General features: G+C 48.9%; 2 protein-coding genes and 1 pseudogene across 5 annotated transcripts; 2 read left to right on the top strand and 1 right to left on the bottom strand.

Moving 5' to 3' along the window:
• The first annotated feature begins 33 nt into the window (after positions 1 to 33).
• Positions 34 to 4,887, top strand: LOC102443111 (transmembrane protein 198-like). 4 transcript variants are annotated; one of them, XM_023758044.1, is made up of 5 exons: positions 34 to 70; positions 1,373 to 1,633; positions 2,229 to 2,810; positions 3,258 to 3,415; positions 3,535 to 4,887. In XM_023758044.1, exons 2-5 carry the CDS (start codon positions 1,459 to 1,461, stop codon positions 3,670 to 3,672), a joined length of 1,053 nt encoding a protein of 350 aa, XP_023613812.1. In that variant the 5' UTR covers positions 34 to 70; positions 1,373 to 1,458; the 3' UTR covers positions 3,673 to 4,887. The 4 variants fall into 4 exon arrangements, with proteins under 4 accessions (XP_023613812.1, XP_023613813.1, XP_006093739.1 ...); XM_023758045.1 differs by lacking the exon at positions 34 to 70 and adding an exon at positions 78 to 402 and having other exon boundaries at positions 2,277 to 2,810; XM_006093677.3 differs by lacking the exon at positions 34 to 70 and adding an exon at positions 78 to 402.
• Positions 4,888 to 5,061: 174 nt separating this feature from the next.
• MMP19 (matrix metallopeptidase 19) lies at positions 5,062 to 10,421 on the bottom strand. Its single transcript, XM_006093675.3, has 9 exons — positions 10,190 to 10,421; positions 9,816 to 9,901; positions 8,791 to 8,921; positions 8,365 to 8,580; positions 7,706 to 7,951; positions 7,179 to 7,301; positions 6,461 to 6,625; positions 6,180 to 6,307; positions 5,062 to 6,002 (listed from the first exon to the last, which is right to left on the bottom strand). The coding sequence occupies exons 1-9, from the start codon at positions 10,277 to 10,279 to the stop codon at positions 5,592 to 5,594; spliced, it is 1,596 nt and encodes a 531-aa protein (XP_006093737.1). The 5' UTR covers positions 10,280 to 10,421; the 3' UTR covers positions 5,062 to 5,591.
• An 8,076-nt stretch (positions 10,422 to 18,497) lies between these two features.
• LOC111827013 lies at positions 18,498 to 19,067 on the top strand (annotated as a pseudogene).
• Positions 19,068 to 23,619: the final 4,552 nt, after the last annotated feature.

Below are 23,619 nucleotides of genomic sequence, written 5' to 3'. Positions count from 1 at the left end.
GAGTCATCGCCCAAGTATTCAGAGACTTTTCCGCAAACCTCTTGTGCACCCAGGACCCTTTCCTGCTATGGTGGGTGGGGGGGTCTCCGCTCCCAGCCTCAAGCAGTAGGCAAACTGTGTTCCCCCCACACACAAGGGGAAGAGTTGGAGGGGCCCGCCCCGTGATGTCACCCCCGCCCTGTCCCCTTCCTCCACCCCCACCCCCACCCCCCCAAGCTGGTTGCTTTTAGTTCACGGGGCTTGGGCTACGACTTGCAAGAGTTTAGGGGGCAACGAACTGAGTGGCCTTGGGGGTACCGACGCCCGACAGCCGCCCGGACACCTAGGACCTCCGGGCAGGGATGCAGCTGGGGGTCTAGGGAAGCACTTCTACCCCCTTCCTCTCCTCAGCCTGGCAGGGTGGTGAGTAGTGAACACCCCCTCCCAAACCTCTCCTTGTTTGGGGTCCCTAGGCTTCCAAGAGAATTGAGGAGAGGAACCCCAGGGATTCCCCAAACCAACCCTCCAGCCTGTTGGGACCGTGATGTCCAGAAGAAGACAGCTGGGGGGATGTGGCTGCATCCACCCCACCCCCCTCCCACAGTGCCCCCCATGCCAGCCCCTCCTTGGTGTTCTCCTCGCAGGAACCGAGTTCAAGTCCCACTGTCAGCCCCCAATCCCCTGGGGAAGGGAGGGATAGGACAAGTCCCAGTGCCCTGAGGGGAGGAGCGGGAGGCTACCAGAACCGATCTGTGGGCCAGGTGCCTGCTCATTCCATGGGGGTCCTTGGGGCTGGACTGGCCGGAGGCCCCTCCCCCAACAGCTCCATCTCCCGAGAAGCAGAGGCTTGAAACCGTGGCAAATGTGGATTCCTTGCCCCAAACTCTTTCAGTTCCTGCCACTCCCCCCTCCCCCCTGGGGTTGGAGCAGCCGTCCAGAGACCCCACCCTGCTCTCCTCTTTCTGCTCCTTCTCCCCCTTTTATGAACCCCACCCTTCCTAGTCCAGTGTGGTGATATTGAGTCCCAGCTGCAGGTGGGGGCAAGCTTTCTTTTTGCAGCTGGAACAGGTTGCTGTAGTCCCATTGGTGCCCCTGGACTCCTCCCACCACAGATTTAGGACTTCCTACTCCTCCCATCCCCCCCTGGAAAGTTAGGGGGCAAAAAAAGGTTCATCCCCTTATAAGATTTTCATGTATGTTTTAGTTAGTGTCCTTGTTGCAGAGGGTGGTAAAGAGACAGCTGGCTCCCCTCGACCCAATCCCGTAAGTTTTCTTTAGTTACTCCAGTGGTGCCATGCTCCCTCCTGAAATTGGGCTCTCTTCAAATGAAATAGAGGTACAAAGTCCTCAAAATTCATGGGCACCTGAGTTGCTGCCCCCTACTCCCTTGCAGGTTTCCCAAACCCCTCGAGACATTCATGGATGGATGAGAGGAGCTGACATTGACCTCCCCCTCTGTGACCACCTTCTCTTCCTGCCATGGAGGAAGCTTTGCTGCCCCTGGCCATGACCTCTGACCCCAGGCCCTTTAATCAACAACTCCCAGAGCCTCCAGACCCAAGATGTGTCTTGGAACCCCAGGACAATCCTGAACTGGCACCTGCCCTGGTGTGTGCTCTTTGCTGCTGCTTTGGAATCATCTACTGCTGTTTCGGTGAGGGCAGAGCCAAGGTTCTGGGGGGCAGCTGCCCAAGACTGTCACCCCTCAAGGATGCTGTTAACTTTCTCCTTTGCTCCTGGGCTACCTCTAATACTCTACCAGGGAATGCTACCTTCAGTGTGGCCCATGCTGCTCTTGCCAGCTCTTATTTATCCGCCCCCCATGCCCTCCAGCTGTGACCCCTGGCATTCCCGCTTGCCTTCCCCGTGCCTTCTACCTCAAAACTCCATTCCCAAATTATCATCCATGCTTTAGGCTTCTTCACCCTTCCCCAGTAACCTGAATCAGCCTAGGCTGATTTCTTCCCATCTACCATTCCTGGAAGGACTAGACCTTTTTTCTATACTTACTCCCCTCAATGGCGATAAGATTGCCAACTGGGACCATCTTATCTCCTTCTCTCCCTCCCATCCCCTCACAGTTTCTGAAAAGTCTCTGCCCTCCCTGATACTATTCCTTTCTGCCTCTTGCCTTGAGATCCCTGGGTGTGCTGCTCCTGTCTTCTGCTCTTCTGCTCACCAGCAGAGTCATCCCTGTGGACTCCCCTCAGCCCTTCCTACCTCTCAGTGCCTCCTGCCTCCCTTCCCAGGCTACCGCTGCTTCAAGGCAGTGATGTTTCTCTCCGGCCTGCTCTCAGGAGCTCTGGTGATCTTTCTGCTATGCCACAAGGAGCGAGTGCTAGAGACACAGCTGAGCCTGGAGGTGAGCGCGGGCATTGCGCTGGGCATCGGACTCCTCTGCGGCCTGGTCACCATGCTGGTTCGCAGTGTTGGGCTCTTCCTGACTGGTCTCCTGCTAGGCCTAACCCTGGGTGCCGGGGCCCTGCTGGGCACCGAACCCATCTACCAGCCACCTTCAGCCTGGGTACCGGCTGGGGGGCTAGTGGGGCTGGCACTGCTGGGAGCCCTGCTCACGCTTCGGTGGCCACGTCCATTCACCATTCTGGGCACAGCCCTGCTGGGTGCTGCGGTGCTGGTGGCCTGTGCTGACTATTTCCTGGAAGGGCTGGCACTGGGCAGTCGGCTGGGCCAACGCTTGCAGGCACTTCCGGCCTTGCCTCCTCTCTGCTGGTATAGCTGGGTCTTGCTGGGGACTTGGCCGGCCCTGGGGGCCCTTGGGGCCCTGGCCCAGTGGAAGCTCATGGATGAGGAACATGGAGGCCACGCCAATGGTGAGTTAGTGCCGTGGTACAGAAGCAGCCAGCCTGTGCCTTCTCATGTCCCCAAGTCCCAGACTTGAGGAGGGGAAGGGGGGAAATACACTTGAGAGGAGAGAGGAGAATGGGGCAGGACATTGAAAGGAAGTTAGAATTGGAGGAGCCAAAAGTCTGGGTAAGAATGAGAAGAAAAATTGTCAGGGGGAATGGGAAAGTTATTTATTGGAGACAGTTTATGGAAGATAATGAAGATCTCAGGAAAGCCCAGGAGGAGAGAGTAGGAAGACACCAAAGAAGGGTTTCTTTTAGAAGAACTGGGGGAAGGAGGGGATGAGGGGGAGACAAGGTTTGATAGAGCCAGAACAAGATCAAATGGATTTCTCTAGAGAGTGAGTGTGTTTGGGGGTGGGATTTGGGGTCTAAAGAGGCCTCCCTCAGTCTGTATCACCCCCTCCCAAGCAGTGGTCTTGAGCCACCAGCGAAGGCATCTCCAACTTCTTCGGATCCGTCAGCAAGAGGCCAAGTGGCACCGGACCTCCCATGGGGTGGGGCTCTGTGAGGGCAGCTACCGGAGGCAGCTCCCCACCAACGCCCGGAGTCCTGCTGACAGTCTGGCTCCAGTGAGTGGTGGGGAGGGGCATCCTGGGAGATGGGGCAGAGGGCACATGGGGATAGTCAGGGTGGGACGGGGACTGACCCAGGCCCTTCCTTCTGTCCTCTCTGCCCTGTGCCCCTCCAGAGTTATCTCCAGAGCCTTCGAGATCGCCAACTGGGACCAGGCTGCCAGGCCACAGCCCCCCACACCATCCTGGACCTGGATTCCGACTATGGTTCCACTATACCCCTCACCACACCTTCTGGTTCCACCCAGACCTGACCCTAAACCTCCACTGATACCCCCATACCGCTAGCAAGGGCCTGGGAGCACCAGGTGGGCAGGGCCTGAGCCCACAGGACTCACACACAGACTTCCCCACCTCTAGACCTGGGGATGGAATCTGTGCTCCAACCTAGACCAGACCTGTAGGGATGGGTTTCAGAGACAGATACAGAGGAATCTTGGGGAGGGGAGAGGAATGGACATATGAGTAGCTACGTCTGTCCAATAATAGAGGTGCCCTGCTCCCTAAAGTAACCGACTCCCTAATTCCCTCCAAATCAAGGGGGGCGGGTTCTTACCCAGATAGCCTTTTCTATACCGGCCTCAGTGTGCCACAAAATGGTAAAATAAGGGATTTTGTTTCTGTAGGAACTGTAGAAAATCAGGAAGCCTCCTAAAGCACTTGATAGCTTTTTTTTTTTAATGTGTTTTTATTGATTTTTAGAGAGAGAGGAATGGAGAAGGGATGGTAAGATAGAAACATCGATGAGAGAGAAGCATCCATTGGCTGCCTTCTGCACACCCCCTACTGGGAATCAAGCCCACAGTTGGGGCATGTGCCCTGACCTGAAATCAAACCAGCAACCTCTTGGTTCTTAGGTTGATGCTTAACCACAGAGCCACACTGGCTGGGCACTTGATAGCTTTTTGATGGGGAGAAGGGCACAGAGGAGCTCCAGGATCCCCCAATCCCCAGGCTCCTCATTAGGGGGTAGTTGGGTTCCTGATTAGCCTTTCCCCCCAGGCCCCATAGGCTCAGCCCCCTTCTCCTACCTCAGGTGGGGGTATTGTCCTCCGTGGTGCTTCCCTTTCTCTTCTTGATGTGGGGAAGGACATGGGCAATGCCTGGCTCAGCCCCCGCCTCCCCCAAAAGCTGGCTTCTTGCTCCAAGGAGGGAGCCTTGGCCTACATGCCGGAGTGTTGCCCTTTGCCCAAAGGAGCCTGGTCTTCGGGCTGTATGGGAGACAAGTGCCTTTTCTGCCTTTCTTTGTCGGTGATGCTCATTTCTTCCTTAACCAGAACTTTGTCCCAGCCACTAGTCCATTCTAACTCTCCCCACTGTGACTCTACCCCTCAAAGTCAGTTCCCTGATTCCCCAGACGGCATGAAGGAAGATATCATGAAGGAAGATATATCCCTCCCCTAGGCGGCAAGGCTATGATGAGAGGGAGGAAGAACATGTGAATAAAGTGGCATTAATTAAACACTGAATCAGGGAGTCTGGCCTCTGTTGTTGCTGCTCTTTTGTTTTTTTGCATCCCAAAACAAAGAGTTAGCCATACTGACAAGTTCTCTGTCCACTAAAAATCTGATAAGGATTCCCTTAGCAGACTGGACTACTGTAGGAGCTACACACACACACACACACAGCCAGAGGAAGAGTTGTTCAGTCCTCTCTTAAAACATGGAGTTAGCCTTTATTAAGCACAAATGTGCCGGACACTGCCAGGCACTTCACATAGAGTATTTCATTTAATGCAACAACCCTGCAGGATTGGCATTAACCTTATTTTGCAGATGGAACTCTGAAGCTCAACAAGGTTAATTAACTTGCTCAAGTCATAAAGAAGCCAATGTTATTCTCAAGGATTCCAAAACCCTTGCTCATTTTACTGGCCATGCTGCTGTTGTTTTTTTGCACTTCATCTAGGAAGAACAGGACCCAAGTATTCAGCTTCCCAGCTGTTGCCTCCTGTCAGGCCTGATGGACACCTCCTCTCTACCACTGTTTTCCAGAGAGTAGGTAACGCAGTTAGAAGTGCTATCTAGGATGAGAAGAAATGGATAGAGTTGGGGGCTGACTCAGAGCACAGGGGAATGGAGGCTAGAGCTGGGACATTAAGAGGTCTGAGGTCTATGGTCCATGTCCCTGCGGCAGCACCTGCAGTCCAGTGAGGAGATATTTGGTTGAGGTCTTAGGCCTCTGGGGGGATGACGTTGCCAGGGATTGTGTCTCTGGGTGAGTGGTCAGAGTTCAAGGTGATATCTATGGGCAAGGAAGTGGTACCCAAGGCTGTTCCTGTGACTGAGTGGTCAGGGCCTGTGGCTAAGGGAGTGGTGTCTCCACCTGATGGGGTAGTGTCTGGGATTTGGGGACGACAGTGCATCCAGTTGTGGGCGATATCTCTGGGATAGCCCTTCGCGACTCGAAGCTGCCGGTTGAGCTGCCAATACTGTTTGCCCTTGAAGAAGTAGACGTGGCCATCCCGCCAACTCATAGCAGCTGAGAGCTGGTCTGGCACTCCTGTAAACAACCTCTTGATGGGTTTGGGGTAGTGGCTGAAGTCAGTTCGGGCCAGCTCATCCCACTGCCAGTATCCGGAGCCCTAGGCATGGGGTAGGTAAGGAAAAGAGGAGCATGAGGAGACAGCTTAGGGACCCCAGATATCTACCCTCCGTCCACAGCAACTGCAAAACTCCCTTTAGAAACAAGTCTGAGCTTCTCCGTGTGAAGTAGCCCACCCATCCTAAGAAGGGATTTGCCCTTGATTTGAAGTGTGTACCTTAAAGAGGAACACCTTTTGGTTGACTGGCCAATAGAGAGCTGCATCCAGGTTGGGTGCTACCCTATTCAGCTTCTTGGGGAAGCCAGGAGATAACTTGAAATTGACGTAGCGCCACACCTTGTCTCCTGAGAACATACAAGAACAAGTCACCTCTGTCTTCGGCTGGTAGTTTTGGTTCCTCCTTTGCACCCTCTCAGAAACTTCTCGCCGCTCCCTCCCCTTTATGGCTTCTTTGATGGTAGCCCTCTCAGGTACGATGCATAAACTAGTCCCTTTACCCTTAAAGAAGTAAATCCATTGTGTCCGAGGAGAGTAGACGGCAGCATCCAGGTTTGCTGGGAGTCCCTCCCAAAGAGCAGATGCTTGGAATAAGGGACCCAGCCCGGAGTCTGTCACAGTCCACACGTAGCTCCCCTTGAAGGCATAGGTCTTCCCGCGGGGCCCTGAGAGCACAGGTGTGTCAGCAAATTAAAAAGACGGTCATCTCAGGCAGGCTGATAACTTTCCCTTCTCCCACAGCCTGATTCCTCAAAAATTCATCCAACTGTAGTTCAGTAAGATCAAGGAGGCAGAAGGAGGACCGAGTTCAGCCTCTCCTTTGTTGTTCAGAGCCATTGAGGGCTGGTCCGCTTGGCAAAACTAAAACCTTGCAGATAACTGCTCCCCCTTGGGGGACCTCACTTTCCACCCCAGTGGCTTCCAAGTTACTCTTCCATGCAGGTATAATACCTTCTCTAATAGACATCCAGTTGATATCGTTTTCTCCATCTTGCTGTATTTCCAGATGTGGCTCTTACAGCAACTGAGGTAAATGCCTACTTGGCCCATCTTTAATTTGGCTCTGAAGCCTCCCTCCCCGTGCCACATGCCCCTTTCTATGCCCACTACCTCCTGCCTGCTCATGCTGTGACCCTACGTCATTCCCATTTGTCCAGGTCTCAAGCTCAGCAGGCTGTCCTCACTGCTTGCCTACAGCCTGGAGGGGAAGGGCCTCACCCAACATTATGGCATCCAGTTCACCACTGCAGGGATCTGGCATAGGACTGGGTTCTGTGGGCACTTGGGGTACAATGAGTTCTGTCACTTCTTCCTCATCTTCTGTCTCAGGGTTCTTCTTGCCTGCAAGGTAATGTAATGCTGCTCAGAGAGAGAACTCGAACTCCTGACCTCCTCACTCCTCTGTAAGTTTGGCTCAGAGGCCCCATAGAGGTGGGGAAAGGGAATCCTAGAGAGTTTCCCTTGGTGGGAGGCAAGATCATATTGATATTAGCAGGAGACATGTTTTGGTTTGTTGGAATATTCATTCTTCATCCCCAAGAATGGGTCTGAGGGGAGACAGGCCCCAAAGCAAGATTAGATGTGGAAGTGTCAGAAAAACAGTCCCTGAAAATAGAAGTCTGAACAACTGGGCAGGAGGAAGAGAAATAAGCTAAGCCATTTCCCTCAATGGAGGTTAGAACTGCCTCTTCACACCTGAAGATGCTTATCAGATGGACCCTCATGATCACTAGGGGAAGGACTACCATAGAGAGCCTGGATCCCTGCCACATCATCTGGGTGCAGCTTGAAGTGGGGCCGGTAGCCAGCGTAGACAGGGGCCATGAGGGCTTGGGTATATCGGGAGTGCCCAAGCCCCAGGGCATGGCCCAGTTCGTGGGCTGCAATGATGCGAAGGTTCACCCCCTTGTAGGTCCTCTCAGTCCAGTGCTCATCTTCATCAAAGTGCACGCTGCCCAGCTCTGGAATGTCGGCATGCGCCAGGACCCTCCCTGGACAAAGGCAAAAGGTGGATAGGAAAGAGGTCAGAGCTCCTGTAATAAACTCCAATTACTCCATTCCCACAAGATCCCCCATCTGTGGTCACTGTCTCTTGGATACCTCGCTCTCTTCTTTCGGATTCCCCCGTCACCACCCAGTTCTTACAGGGATGCCCATCACTCTGCTACGCTACCTCCCCACCACTCTCTCCTCTCGGGCCCAGTCCTCTCTGGGTTGTGCCTTGAGCAGCGTCCAAGGGAGGTGATCAGCTGCTCCCCAAGGGAATGTTAGAAGGTGGTTAGAGAGTGTAGGGGTAGATGGGCATAGGGGTCAGCCTAAACATTAAGGTTCCAGAGTCCATGGCTCAAGGGGACAGAGATAATCTCAGAGGTCTGTTTGGTGAGAGCCAAGAGCTGGTACCTACCAGGCCCATCAAAGGTATTGGAGCAGTACGGGCTTTGGCGGCCATGAAAGGAGAGGCGGATGTCAGCCCGGCCAGCCTTCACCTCCTGGAAGGTGAGGGGGGCCACACTGCTCCAGTACTGGAAGGCTTGAAGCAGGGCTGCACGGGCCGTGTCGGGTGGGAGGGTGGAAGGCAGGTTCAAGATGCGGAAGGTCAGGTGCTTCTTTCTCCAGCGGCCTGGTTATGGGACCAGGAAATAGATTAGAAACACAAATCCTCCTGCCAGCCAGAGAGCTCAGTATTCACTCAGCAAAGCTATGTAACAACCCTCCAGCCACGTGATGGTCAATCGGGTAATCACCAGGCGACCACCCATTCAACACTGAGCTAGTCCAGGCTGTCCATGCCACCTCTGCCTATCCCCCCTTCCCCAGGCTCAGGCCTCACCCAGCAGCAGATATTTAAGGGTCTTCTGGTTGAAGGGGTCCTCCAGCCCACAACGGGGCTGACTCATGCGGGCCCTTGTGGCTTCATCCAGCTGACCTGAGACTGGAAGCTCAGATGCTTCCTGAAAAGCTCTGAAAAGAGGGAGAAGGGTAGGTCTAGCAAGGTAGGGGAATCTGGAATGACTGGGGGTCTGAGGAAAGCTCTTTGGCTCCCTGCCGCCCGAAGCGATAGCCGAGAATCTCTGAAGCTGATGGGTTTACTCCCGTATCCGGTTGCCATAAATTGGACTTTCTCTTTGCTCTGGAGTTATGGCAATATTCCAACCTCACCTCCCCATCTCCAGGCTTACTCGGGTAAGGTTCTCCTCGGTGTAACCTTCCCCTCACCCCTCAACCCCCCCGCAATCTAACTTGCTCTGGGGGCATGTCCTGATCCCCTGCTCTGGAGACTCTCCCACCACTGCCCCCCCCTGAGGACCTGTCCTCTCTCAGACTTCTCCCCTCCTGGCTGGATACCACTCCCAGCCCAGCCTGCTCTGAGGCAACTTCATCCATCAGGCACTGCAGGTACCGTGGCTTTTCAAGGGATTGTGAACAGATGTGAGAGCAAAAAGAAAAAATGATCCATTGGATCCAATATATAAAAAGAAAACTTCAAAATAGAAATGAATGATGAATTAAATGTCTACAAAAAGGCAACCGCATGTCAACAACTCAACCCCAACCCAATTCATACTTTTACGTATAAATTATACTTACTGTGGGATGTGGCTCAATGTCAGTATTTGAATACAATGTGGAGCCTCCAAAGGAGTGTTTAGAGCCTCAGAAGACGCAATGACTGCTTCTCATCTTTGAATCCCCATCGCACCCGTGCCCACCACCCTCACAGTGATGCCCACCCACTCCCTAGATCCCAGCATGGATTCGGGCCAGGCAGAGGTGGGTTTAGGGAGAGGAAGGGACAAGAAGAGGGAAAGACCTTGCAACCTCACCCCTGAAGGCATGCGCTTTATGATCTCTCACCTCAGAGCCTCCATGATATCTTCTAGCCTGAAGTTATCGGGTCCTTCTAGAGGCTTCTGTAGGTACCCATATTGCAGAAGGTAATCCTATGATAGAGGCAGGGGTTAGCAGGGTAAAAAAGGGGGTTAGTCTCAGGGTAAAGCCTCTAAGTGACCTAACAGAACCATGTGGATAGGAGGGGACAGACGTGGAAGATGAAAGGAGAGGCACCTTAGGAAAGAGGGAGGAGAGGAGGATGGGCAGGGATAGATCATGGAGTCGAGGAAGGAAGGGAAAGGCAGGCAGGTTGCGGTCAGGAGGGAGGCTTGGATGGGATATGGAACAGCACCCTCATTCCTCCCCTGGCTGAGGTCCCTCTTGCCCAGGGGACTCACCACTGCTGCCTCCTTCTCTGCAGGCCCCAGGGCCCGGCCTGTGACTGTCAAGGGAAGCAGGAAGCCCAGCCACAGCGGCCGCCAGTTCATGGTCCCACCACACAGGAGCTCCAGAGGCTGACTGTGGCCCCTGCCCTGAAATTTCTGGGAGCCTGAGGGAGCAAGGATGGGGGGCAGGGGCACTCTTGCCTCCAGTTCTTTGCACTTTCTAGTCTCTGGTCCTCTTTATAAAACATCAGGGGAACTGGGGGGAGTGGAAGTGGGAGGTGACTCAGCCCAGAGATATGTTGTAATTCACCATTAACCCCTGCCCTGCCAGCGGGCAGAGTCAAGAAGATCCCCCAGCCGAAACCGGTTTGGCTCAGTGGATAGAGCGTCGGCCTGTGGACTGAAAGGTCCCAGGTTCGATTCTGGTCGAGGGCATGTACCTGGGTTGCGGGCACATCCCCAGTAGGAGGTGTGCAGGAGGCAGCTGATCGATGTTTCTCTCTCATCGATGTTTCTAACTCTCTATCTCTCTCCCTTCCGCTCTGTAAAAATCAATAAAATATATTAAATAAAAAAAAAAAAGAAGATCCCCCAGCCAGGCCCAGAGTGTTCTGCTGCAGGTAGGAAGACTTTTCATACTGTTGGGGGGCGGAAGGGGCGCATTTTAGAAGGATGAGAATAGAATCTCTGCAGAGACTAGGGATCGGGACCACGGCCAACCCCTGGAGCTGGATATTCCTATGCCCCAGCAACCCTGGGGCAGCAAACTCCTCATCTTCAACCTTCATGCCCCCCTGTCTCCTCTGGGATGGGGGGTGAGGGGGTGGGGGGTGGGGAGGTAGGTGAAGCTAAGAGGTAGCAAGCAGCTTAGGTGCTTGGATTTCAGGTGAAGGAATCAAGGATGAGGTCTTAGATATTTTTTGCCCCCAAGACCAAGTTGGAAATTTATGTTTGCTTGTTTTTTAAATATATTTTTATTGATTTCAGACAAGTGGTAGGGAGAGAGAGAGAGAGACACCAGTGATGAGAGAGAATCATTGATCGGCTGCCTCCTGCAGGCCCCCCACTGGGGATCGAGCCCGAAATTCCGGGCCTGTGCCCTTTACCAGAATCAAACCAGGGACCCTTCAGTCTGCAGGCCAACGCTGTATCCACTGAGCCAACCAGGCTAGGGCAGTGGTCGGCAAACTCATCTAGTCAACAGAGCCAAATATTAACAGTACAACGATTGAAATTTCTTTTGAGAGCCAAATTTTTTAAACTTAAACTACATAGGTAGGTACATTGTTATTAACTTAATTAGGGTACTCCTAAGCTGGCCTTTGCTAAAAACGTCCTCAATCTGATTGAGGTACGTTCGCTGAGGTCGACCCCTTCCAACTCTCCCATCCACACTCGTCTTGTATACTTGTTTCGTCCATCTCCTTTCGTTCACCCTCTCTATATGTCCAAACCATCTCAACACACCTTTCTCAATCCTCGACACTACATCTTCTTTCACTCCACAACGAAAACCGACTTCCGCGCATGGGCCACGAAGTTTCAATCGCACTGTACGTGTGCGCCCGCACGTGGTATTTTGTGGAAGAGCCACACTCAAGGGGCCAAAGAGCCGCATGTGGCTCGCGAGCCGCGGTTTGCCGACCACTGGCTAGGGCCCAAGTTTGAAATTTAAATGCTCCTGAAGCCGACTTGTGTCTGCTTTCATAAAAAGTCATGATTTCCAGAATTGAATGAGCCTGGAATGGAGGTAGGGGTTCACAAGGGCCCAAAGAAGTAAAGGGCAGGAGACTGTGCACAGGGAGCTTCCAGAGAGGGTAAGGGCAGCCCAAGTGCCTGAAATGAGGGGAACCAGGATGCCAGTCAGGAGGTGCCCATCCTAAGGGGCATGGGGCTGTGGAAAGGTCCGCTGAGAAGGCAGACTTTTTTTTGTAATTTATCATTATTGTTGAAAGTATTACAGATGTCCTCCTTGTTTTTTTCTTGTTTGTTTGTTTCCCATTGAGCCCCTCTTCCCTGCACCCGTCCCTCCCAAGCCTTCGCCACACTATTGCCTGTGTTCATGCATATAAGTTCCCCAGTCTATTTCTCCTCCCCCCACCTTGAGAGGGCAAATTTTGGAGGCTGCCTATGAGCTGGTTGGGGTGAAAGGGTACTGAGGGACAGGGACAGTGCAGTCCTTGAGTAAAAGTGTAGAGCTGAGAAAAGCCAGCTGTGCTCATAAGTGCTGAGGGTTTGTACTGCACATTCACACTGAGTCCCTAGTGCCTACCCCAGGCTAGCTTAATCCTTCAGGTGGTGCGTAATAAATCTTTGTCAATAAATGGTCAGGGTGGGAACCAGAGTTTAGAAAGTCCTGAATGCTATATAAGGAAGAGGGGGGAAGTTACATTTTAGAAACCTACTTTGTGTTATTTGAGTTCTATTATCTCATTTAATTCTCACTACCCTCTTATGAGAGAAGAATAATTCTGGCCATTTTTTAGGAGAGAAAATGGAGAGCCAAAAAGAGAAACATGACTAAGGACATGGAGCTCCTAATTGGTCTGGCCTGTATTTGAACCCTACTGCTAACTCCATAACACATGTACACTGATGCTTAGAGCTTTCTTGTTTTGTTTTTAATTGGGGAGAGAGAGAGAGAGAGAGAGAGAGAGAGAGAGAGAGAGAGAGAGGTGACAGAGATACATTGATCAGTTGCCTCCCGCCCGTGCCCCAACCTGGGATCGAACCTGCAATCTAAGCTTGTTCCCTGACCGGGTTCAAACCCGTAATCTTCCAGTGCATGGGATGACGCTCCAACCAACTGAGCCACACTGGCCAGGGCTAGAGCTTTGTTCTTTAAGTGGTTAGGAGCCAGGGAAGGCTCCACTGTCATTTATGCATTACACAACATTTGCATACCATTCAAATGCACTGGGAAGTAGTGATAGGAATGGGGGAAAGGTTACTAAACTCACATTCTCAGTAGGACTCCAATTTTGAGCCCTCCCCCACACCCCAGCCTGAAAGGCGGATAGACTATAGGGCAGTGATGGCGAACCTTTTGAGCTCGGCATGTCAGCATTTTGAAAAACCCTAACTTAACTCTGGTGCTGTGTCACATATAGAAATTTTTTGATATTTGCAACCATAGTCAAACAAAGATTTATATTTTTGATATTTATTTTATATATTTAAATGCCATTTAACAAAGAAAAATCAACCAAAAAAATGAGTTCGCGTGTCACCTCTGACACATGTGTCATAGTTTCGCCATCAATGCTATAGGGGAACTCTTAACACCCCAGGATGGAGGTGGGGGAAACTCCTGACTCATATTGTTGCCCTCAATGATGCTGGTCGCCTTCATCCACCCAGCACCCAACTGGGTAACAATCAGGTGACTAAGTCCCAAATGGCCAGTGACCAGCAAGGGAGGACAGAGAGCCTCTGACTGATGAGTCACAGAGGCCATGACTGTGGAAAGGTTGATGAGCCCATCACTAAGGTTGATGCCCCCAGGAAATGATGGAATTGGGTGACCAGCTCATGCTCAGCCCCCTACAGGGCTCTTTCCTCACCCTGCCCATCTGTTCCTCTTTTCCACACCCCACCCCTCAGTCCCTCTGCTTTTGAACAAGACATGAACCAATTGAAAATGATAATATTTTTCTGATTAAAGTTTTTGTGTGTGTGTTTTTCTGAATAAAGGTTATTCATTGCTCACTGTAGTAAATTTGGAAAATACCAAAGTAAACAAGGAAGAAAATGAAGATCACCAGTAAATTCTACACAGAAGAGAACTACTAGTAACTTTGATGCAGTTACTTGGAACTGTGACCCTGAGTTTGGCTCCAGCTCTGCCTGCCCAGGCGCAGCCCCCGGAAACTGGCTGGGGTGGAAGAGAAAGCAATAGAAAGTAGTCAGGATCATGGGGGAGGGTCAGGAGCTGAGGGTGGTGGTGGCGAGAGGAGAATACAGACAAGGAGGATACACAAGGAAAAGGAGTAAATTCAGGTGAACGTGATAGCAGATTACTCCCCCAGGCACCTCATATAAGAAAAAAACCCATCGGGGATGTTTAGGACGGTGTGTGTTAGTGAGAGAGATGGTGGTTATCATGAAAGGTGACAGAGGGGGCACTCCGGCCTCCGGAGACCCTGGGGGATAGAACCACATTCTAGATACTAAGAATCCGGGAGAGAATAGAGGAAAATAGTGAAAGCTGCCAGATAAATTTATTGGTTTATTTATTTAAATCTCAGCAACAATTCTGAGGGCTGGTATTATCACCTATTTATAGAAAAGAAAAAAAAAGAGTCTCTAATAGGTTGTTTTGGGTCACACAGCAAGAAGCAGCAGAGCCTCAGGCTCAAACTATGATCTTTGCACACACACCCCTACCCCCCCCCACCCCCCGCAATCCCCCCGGGGTACCCAAACAAAAGCCCCTGGGGCCAGGAGCTGCAGGCAGGGCGTAAGTACAAGGACTGCATGACTAAGTCTGTCCCCATAATGGCGTCATGACCACCCCTCTGCCAGCCCCCACCCCCTGAGCCAGGCTGACCCAGCTCTTTTTCCCTCTGATTTGTCATCTCTCACTGGGGGAGCTGGGGGGATGTGTGTGAAGGGTCAGAACATGTGGTCTGCCTGCCACAAAAAGAGAACTTGACTCCATGAGAGAAAGAACTCCGGGATTCTTTGGCTGGCTTGCTCCCTTCCTGCAATCTGGTTTCCCTCTCTGCCCACAGAAGAATGTGGATAGAAATATTTTTAATTATATATGTTAAACTGTCACGGGAGGGATTAGGTTAGAATCTGAGAGTATGTTCTAATGATCAGAGGCTATGGGGCTATGGGTGGAGGGCAAAGGTTTGTAGAGATCTCTAAGCCCAAGAGAAGCCATTCTCTACACTGTCACCCGCCCCCTCTGACAGACACCCTTCCTGGAATGGGGTGGCCTGAAGGGCTACGTCCTGGTTTTTAAAGGGCAAGTCTGGGTCCTGAAACTGGAAACGGGATGTGGGAAAAAGCTAAGTTGTAACTAAGTTAAGGCCAGAGTGCTCTTGATCTAGAGTCGGGATAAAGGGAACTTTCCCTGGCTGAGTGGGATTGAGTTCTCTCCAAGCCTCTCTCCAAGCCACTCACTCTGGAAATGTCTGTTTTTAAGAAGAACTCCGCCCACATACATGCACTTCTTTGATTAGTCATGAGTTCCTAGAAGCCAGATGGGAAGTCATGGCCGGGATTGTGCACAGCTGGAACTGGTTAGAGACCAGGGAAGTGGGAGGAGTTTGGGGATGGCTCAGGCCTGGGCCAGCACATTCTGTTCTCAGGATACACCAAACTTGGTTGAGGACCCCCATGAAGGACACTTTCTGGGGCCCTGCCTTGAACTGGCTCAATTGAAAGAACATCAGACCCAATTCTTAAGTTCTCCGGTTCTTGTCAAAGTGTGAAGAGGGCCAAGATCTGCTTCCCTTCTCCAATTCACAGAAGGGGTGTTATCCCACAAGACTCCCCTGGAGATGGCTGTAGGCTTCTGCTGGTGGTCCCATAACGCAGCAGAGTGCCAAAGGGATGCATGCAGGGATAAATTCTAGCATCAGAAACAAGGAAGGTAAGAGAAACCAAGATGGTGGCAAAGGTAAACACCTAAAATTGCTGCCTCGCACAACTACTTCAAAAATACAACTAAAAGACAAAACAGACATCATCCAGAACCACAGGAAGGCTGGCTGAGTGAAAATTCTACAACTACAAGGAAAGAGAAAAGCACACTGAGACCCAGAGGAGGTGTGGAAGTAAAGTGCAGAGGTACAGAGGCGCACGCGGAAAGGGCTGGCAACTGAGGACACGGCTGTCTTTTTCAATCAGGAGGGAGTCACAAGCTCCCAACTGCTCTGAACTCCAGTTCCGGGTGAGTCTCTGGGGACCCAGACTCATACGGGGAGAAACTGTCTGGCATCGGAGAAACTCCAGGGCGGCTTTCTCTCAGAGGTGCTTGCAGCGATTACCGCAGGACACTGAGACCCGGGGCCTCTTAAGGCAGGACTGAGGATCAGCCATAGCTGTTTGCTCCACCCTGGTGATTCCCTGAGACCCTGCCCCACCCAAGCTGTGCGCAGAGGCTTTTGCATATGAATGCCCTGGCCCTTTGCAATCTAAAATTACCGAACAAACTGCAGCTGGGTCAGAGAGACCCAGAACATCCAAAAGAAGGCCCAAGGCCCACAGCAGCTTGCATTGCTTCACAGCTGGGCTTCATCTGGGCACCTCCAAACCCCAAACAAGGAAGAGGAATCTGCAGATGTCTCCGTAGCTCCTGCTGGGTAGCATCAGGCAGAGGCTAAATTAGCACCTCTTTAGAGATCCAAGAGCCAGTGTACCCAGTGGTCAGATTGGGACCTTCCAGATTACAACTCCTCAGATCCATAAGGGACACACTCAGGGGGCTGACTCAGTGAGCACCAAAGCCCCACTGAAGCAAGTCTTGCCCATAAGGGTGTCTCCAGCACAGAAGTTTTCCCACTGTAGACACAGCTGATTCTCACAGCTAATTGGCCTGATGGTCAATTCCTCCCAGTGATACCAACAACAATCAAGGCTTAACTACAACAAGACTGCACACAGCCCACAAAGGGGTGCACCAAGAGTATCCACCTCAGGTAACTGGGGAGGCTGAGCCACTGGGCCCTATAGGACACCTAGCACAGAAAGCCACTCTATCAATACAGGGAAGCAGCCAAAATGCGGAGACAAAGAAACAGGTCACAAATGCCAGAAATGGAGGAAAGCAAACTACTGGATATAGAGTTCAAAACTACAGTTATAAGGTTTTTCAAGAATTTTCTAGAAACTGCTGATAAATTTAGTGAGGATATGAAAATGGACCAACTAGAAATTAAGCATACACTAACTGAAATAAAGAATAATATACAGAGATCCAACAGCAGACTAGAGGATTGCAAGAATCAAGTCAAAGATTTGAAGCAAAAAACACCCAACTGGAAAAGAAAAAAGAATCCAAAAATATGAAGATAGTGTAAGGAGCCTCTGGGACAACTTCAAGCGTATCAACATCTGAATTATGGGGGTGCCAGAAGAAGAGAGAGAGCAAGATATTGAAAACCTATTTGAAGAAATAATGACAGAAAACTTCCCCTACCTGGTGAAAGAAATAGACTTACAAGTCCAGGAAGCGCAGAGAACCCCAAACAAAAGGAATCCAAAGAGGACCACACCAAGACACATCATAATTAAAATGCCAAGAGCAAAAGACAAAGAGAGAATCTTAAAAGCAGCAAGAGAGAAACAGTCAGTTACCTACAAGGGAGTACCCATACGACTGTCAGCTGATTTCTCAACAGAAACTATGCAGGCCAGAAGGGAGTGGCAAGAAATATTCAAAGTGATGAATACCAAGAACCTACAACCAAGATTACTTTATCCAGCAAAGCTATCATTCAGAATTGAAGGTCAGATAAAGAGCTTCACAGATAAGGAAAAGCTAAAGGAGTTCATCACCACCAAACCAGTATTATATGAAATGCTGAAAGGTATCCTTTAAGAAGAGGAAGAAGAAGAAAAAGGTAAAGATACAAACTATGAACAACAAATACACATCTATCAACAAGTGAATTTAAAAAGTAATGAATAAATAATCTGATGAACAGAATAAACTGGTGATTATAATAGAATCAGGGGCATAGAAAGGGAGTGGACTGACTATTCTTGGGGGTAAAGGGGTGTGGGGGATGCAGGAAGAGACTGAACAAAAATCGTGCACCTATGGATGACAGTGGTGGGGGGGTGAGGGCGGAGGGTGGGGTGGGAAACGGGTGAAGGGGAGCTATGGGGGGAAAAAGAGGAACAACTGTAATAATCTGAACAATAAAGATTTAATTTAAAAAAAAGAAAAAAGGAGAAGTCAAGGCAGGAAATAACATGTATGCAAGCGTATGAGTGCATAAAATAAAAATATTCAAACATAAAAAAAAAGAAACCACAGAGTTTAGGCATAGTTGGTGATTAAATAAATTGATATTTGTTGTAGCTATTAAAAAAAGAAAAAGAGCCCTGACTGGTTTGGCTTAGTGGATAGAGCGTCGGCCTGCGGACTCGGGGGTCCCAGGTTCGATTAGGGTCGGGGGCATGTACCTTGGTTGCGGGCACCCCCTCAGTGGGGTGTGTGCAGGAGGCGGCTGATTGATGTCTCTCTCTCATCGATGTTTCTGGCTCTCTATCCCTCTCCCTTCCTCTCTGTAAAAAATCAATAAAATATATTTTTTAAAAAAAAGAAAAGAAAAAGAAAAAGAGCGCCGGGGTCGCCTGCGGTTCTTGGACTGAGGCTGGTTGGGAGGTTGCCTTGGGCTCGCTGAAGCAGCACCTGGGAGACATGGCGGAGGGCGATCATCGCAGCACCAACTTGCTGGCTGCAGAGACCGCAAGTCTGGAAGAGCAGCTGCAAGGATGGGGAGAGGTGATGCTGATGGCCGATAAAGTCCTCCGATGGGAAAGAGCCTGGTTTCCGCCTGCCATCGTGGGTGTGGTTGCCTTGGTGTTTCTGACCACTGAGCAGCAGCAAAGATTCCATGAAATTTGCAGCAATCTAGTAAAACCCGTGGCAGAACTGTGCGCTGGTGGAAACGCCTCTTCACACTAAAGGAGGAAAAGCCGAAAATGTACTTCATGACCGTGATCATTTCTCTTGCTGCAGTTGCTTGGGTGGGACAGCAGGTCCACAACCTTCTTCTCACCTACCTGGTAGTGACTTTCTTACTGTGGCTTCCTGGACTAAACCAACATGGAATCATTTCGAAGTACACTGGAATGGCCAAAAGGGAGATGAACAAGCTTCTTAAGCAAAAAGCAAAGAAAAACGAGTAACGCATCTTCTTTATTCAGTGTGATTAACGGAGTATACATTGTGCGTGGGAACAGTTTCTGCTACCTGGATACTAAAGTGTTACAGAAGTAGCTCTTTGCTCTCACGCATTCTGCCCTTAGTTACTAGAAATTCAGACTCGCCACGCAAGGCTTTATACAGAGTCTTCATGTCAAGTGTATCTGGGTGCATTCTCATCAGTTGGCCTTATATGGACAACTCATGAATACAACTTGTTTTGATTTTTCTCACGCAGGGTTGATTACTTATAGGCAGCTTCCTTTAAAATAATATAGTGATGAACTTCAATCTTTAGTACAGCTAAATGACTTTGGATAATTGTTCAAGTTGATCTTTGCTTTAGCTAGATATAAGGTGTAGTGGTCTGTGGCTATAGGAAACTGGTTGTACCGTCTCCTTCCCATTCTGCTTAAAAAAATGTCCAGCTTCAAGAATATAGAGACCAAGTTTACCACTTCAATGAAGAGACCAATTCTGTTTCTATACCATGGAGAAGCACCCTCATGAAATAAAATGAAACTGATTACATGCCCTAGTATGTATTGGTTTCTCCCTTGTGCAAAACTGAGCAACTGATCCTCCGAAATGGGGAACCTGACAGTTGTAGAGCTTTTGTCCCGTTGCACTTAGCTTTCAAGTTAGTAGGTTCTAAAGGCTTTTTAATAGCAGGCTTCCAAAAGCTTGAATTTAGGATTTTTAGCATACTTTAGTTTCAGATTTTCAGCTGTCTAAAACTAAAGTACATAGAGATGAAGACTCGTGCCTATGACTTTTACTCTAAGACCAGCTAATAAAGGACAAAAGTCTTCTTCCTGTGTTTCATCAAGATTCAGTAGAAAATAATTTTCTCCCACTCATTTTTCAATTCTCATTTTATGGTAATGTTGGCTGCTTGGTCCCCATAGATTTGGTCTAGGAAGTGGTGACTATGCTGGCATCTGACTGTTTTTCCTAGATATTTCTCTAAAGATTATAAGGGCTGTTGGTGAGAGCAAACTTGTGTACATGATAGATGGCCTTAAGTCTATAGCATGGGTCCTCAAACTACGGCCCGCGGGCCACATGCAAATACAAATATTGTATTTGTTCCCATTTTGTTTTTTTACTTCAAAATAAGATATGTGCAGTGTGCATAGGAATTTGTTCATAGTTGTTTTTTAAACTATAGTCCGGCCCTCCAACGGTCTGAGGGACAGTGAACTGGCCCCCTGTTTAAAAAGTTTGAGAACCCCTGGTCTATAGCAATGTTCTAACTCTTGGAAAGCGTTTTAGAATCATTTTCCCTCTCAGTAGCTAGATATTTAGAGTAGTTGAAATCTGTGGAATGAACCTTTTAAGGGCCGAAAATGTGACATATTTGGGAACAATTCTTTAACTCTGATTGACTAGCTGTAATATAGTTCTGTGAATTTATTGCACTGATGCTGTAAAACCTGGATCTTGTGGTATATCTGTCCCTACATAAGTGTTGTTTTCTCCCCTTCAATATTGCTGTCAACAGTGGCACCCATGTAGCATATGTTTGAGTTTTTTGTTTCATACCACAAGCTACCTTAATTTACATGTGTTTCCTCATTGTAAATAAGTCTGTCTTCTTATCTGGATTTTTTGTGTATACATGTTCTACCAACTACTTTTGTGATTTTAATTCTGTATTACTTCTTCTACTTCGTTTTGTGAAAAGGGGAAAAATAAAAGCTGATGTCCCTTAAAAAAAAAAAGAAAGAAAGAAACAAGGAAGGTAATCTTATATAATAAAGCGGGAATATGCAAATTGACCATCACACCATAACTGTCAAGATGGCTATGCCCACAGCGGAGGCAGGGATTCCATAACACAGCAATCAGCAGGGACCTGAGGCTGTGTGGTGCTGGGTCAGGGCAGGGGACCTGAGGCTGTGACCCCCGCCCGGCAGAGTTTGACGGGGGACCTGAGGCTGCGCCCCCCGCCCGGTGGGGCTTGATGGGGGTGGGTCCAGCTGGGGCTGGGTCTTGCATGATTTCAAGGTGCACGAGGGTGGGTGGGGACTTGACTCTGGTTCCCATGGCATGCCCAGACTCTGACAGGAGGAAGCTTTTCATATACATTTTACTAATTTTCTTTCATCTCTGACACTACTATTATAGAGAAAGGGCAAATAGCAATATTAAAATATTTCCTCTAATTAATTTCCTTTTAATGTGCATGAATTTCATGCACCGGGTCACTAGTAAAGAAATAAGGAGCTTAAGTGTTCTCTCAGCATCTGGAATGATAGGGAAATGGTGGTTACAAGGAATTTTTGCTCCTTCTGGGAATGACAGCTTTTTCCTTAATAAAAACCAAACTGATCTTTATTGCTTTTCCCAAGGGAAGTGGAATGTGGGGAGAACTTTGGCCTTGTGTCCTCACTCCATGACCCCAGGAAACAGATCTGTCCTAATATTTGGGGACTGTCCTGGGCCTGGAAAGTCCATCTTTGGCTCTTTTTTTTTTTTGTTGGCAAAAGCATTTGATAGGGGGTTGGCAGGGGAAGAAGTTTGCACTGACTTCCCCCTTTGAAGAGGGTAATAACTAGACAAGGAAGGGAGACCTGGAAAAGACTCAATTCTGCCTCTGCCAGGCCAGCAATGAAGAGTGGACTTTTGGGGTGAGAAGTCTGCCCTTAATGGGGAGCTATATAGGAGGTGGGTTTGCCTCTATCTCCTGTTTTGCCCCTAACTTGCCTAAGAAGGGTAGTGGGTGTTTACCAGTGGGGCTTTGTTTTTTTATTGGTTTCGTTAATTGACAATGGGGGAAGAGCTGACATTGTGTACAAGTGTATACTCACAAAGGGAGGAAGAGCTAAAACATTTTAAAGTGCCAGAGGGGCACAATTCCAGTTTGAGTTTGAGCTGCATGCAGTTTTGGCACGATGAGCACCACCCCTCAGCCAGAAGCTAATCTTAAGGATGTGTGTGTTTGCCTATTGCTCATTTTTGTAAGACCCATTATAGTGTGTGTGTGTGTGTGTGTGTGTGTGTGTGCAGGAGCACATGCAGGTGCGCACGCTTTATTACAGGAGTGATACTCTGTTGTAAAAAAAAAAAAAATGAGATAACTGTCTGCCTGCTTTCAAAAAGGAAGTGCCAGATATTGATGGGATCAGAGCACAGTGGGAGGAAAGAGTTAAGAGATCTTTGAAGACCAAGAGCTGGAACAGGTGAAAAATAACCCAGTTGATCACTGGCCACAGAGCAAGGCTGACCATTGACCAGAATAGCCATAGCCAGGATGGTCAATAACATCAGAGAGAACTGATCAGCAAGGGTGTTAATGGTGGTAGCCGGTGGCAAAAAGGGAATTAAAAAAAAGCAAGTGAAAAAGGCAATCAGGATGGGGAGCTGAAGGAGCATGGAAAACCAAACCCAGCTTGGGCTGAGGCAGTGATGGCGAACCTTTTGAGCTCGGCTTGTCAGCATTTTGAAAAACCCTAACTTAACTCTGGTGCCGTGTCACATATAGAATTTTTTTTATATTTGCAACCATAGTAAAACAAAGACTTATATTTTTGATATTTATTTTATATATTTAAATGCCATTTAACAAAGAAAAATCAACCAAAAAAAATGAGTCCGCGTGTCAGAGGTGTCATAGGTTCGCCATCACTAGGTTATACATAGAAATTGCTGGAAATATATAAACCAAACTTTATCAGTGATTACCTCTGGGAAGTTTTTGTTGTTGTTTTTCTCCTAGGGGGAAGCATGTTCAATTCTACTTTATATTATATATTGTGGCTGCAACAGAGGGTGGTTTTGCCCGCTCCCTCGGGGTCCATTTGACAACATCTACATACATTCTTGACGATGTCTGGACAACTTGAGGCCAGCCAGGCTGCCGAACATTCTCCAGCGCACAGGACAGCCCCACACAGAGGCTGCCTGTTGAAATGGCAGTAGCGCCAAGACTGAGAAGCCCTCCTTTATACCCTAATTGAGAGTTTGAGTTTGTTACAATAAGTATTCATTAATCTTATATTTTAAAAAACAAAGTCTTCATTCTAATACTTGAATAGAAATATGGTTGCTGGTGCTTTTAAAGATGAAATCAAAGGAGCAATTTTAGCATCAATAATTTTGCTATATGGACATAATGTACTTTTTCTTCTCTTAGCAGAACAAATTGTCTTTATGTAAATGTAACATTTCTTTGTATTTGTCTTTAAAAAGAGTTTAAGGTCATCTTTAAACAAAGAAACCCAATGATATTTGTTCCATTTCACAGATTTAAAAAACTGAGGCCTGGGGAAGGCTCCTTAATCATATAGCCAAATTTAATAGTTCCTGGGAATATTAGGCTGCTTAATATCAAACATCTGGGTTTTGCTTGAAACTGAAGGTAAAGAAGCACAATGAATGTCCACTTGCTTAGTTGTGAGACAAAGCAAGTTTTCTTAGCAGTTCTTCATTCTCTATGAACGGAGTGCTCACCCCTTCATTTCTTCCTGCAAACAGAAATACTTCTCTTTCATCTGGCACTAATGTTTCAACTTGGAAATAAAGCTTCTCTTCTCTCATTTTCTGCTCCACA

Source organism: Myotis lucifugus, unplaced genomic scaffold (assembly GCF_000147115.1).
Source record: "Myotis lucifugus unplaced genomic scaffold, Myoluc2.0 scaffold_119, whole genome shotgun sequence".
NCBI lineage: Eukaryota > Metazoa > Chordata > Mammalia > Chiroptera > Vespertilionidae > Myotis > Myotis lucifugus.
Note: the sequence above shows the minus strand (reverse complement) of the source record. Positions and strands in the feature narration are given on the sequence as shown.

What these genes read in the sequence shown, in the direction of transcription:
- LOC102443111 (XM_023758044.1), top strand. Translation starts at nt 1,459, where the DNA reads ATGGAGGAAGCTTTGCTGCCCCTGGCCATGACCTCTGACCCCAGGCCC. An exon ending in AATCATCTACTGCTGTTTCG is followed by an intron (nt 1,634 to 2,228) that starts GTGAGGGCAGAG and finishes CTCCCTTCCCAG; the next exon opens with GCTACCGCTGCTTCAAGGCA. An exon ending in CTGCTGACAGTCTGGCTCCA is followed by an intron (nt 3,416 to 3,534) that starts GTGAGTGGTGGG and finishes GTGCCCCTCCAG; the next exon opens with AGTTATCTCCAGAGCCTTCG.
- MMP19 (XM_006093675.3), bottom strand. Translation starts at nt 10,279, where the DNA reads ATGAACTGGCGGCCGCTGTGGCTGGGCTTCCTGCTTCCCTTGACAGTC. An exon ending in GATATCATGGAGGCTCTGAG is followed by an intron (nt 8,922 to 9,815) that starts GTGAGAGATCAT and finishes CCCTCTTTTCAG; the next exon opens with AGCTTTTCAGGAAGCATCTG. An exon ending in AGGGATCCAGGCTCTCTATG is followed by an intron (nt 7,302 to 7,705) that starts GTAGTCCTTCCC and finishes ATTACCTTGCAG; the next exon opens with GCAAGAAGAACCCTGAGACA.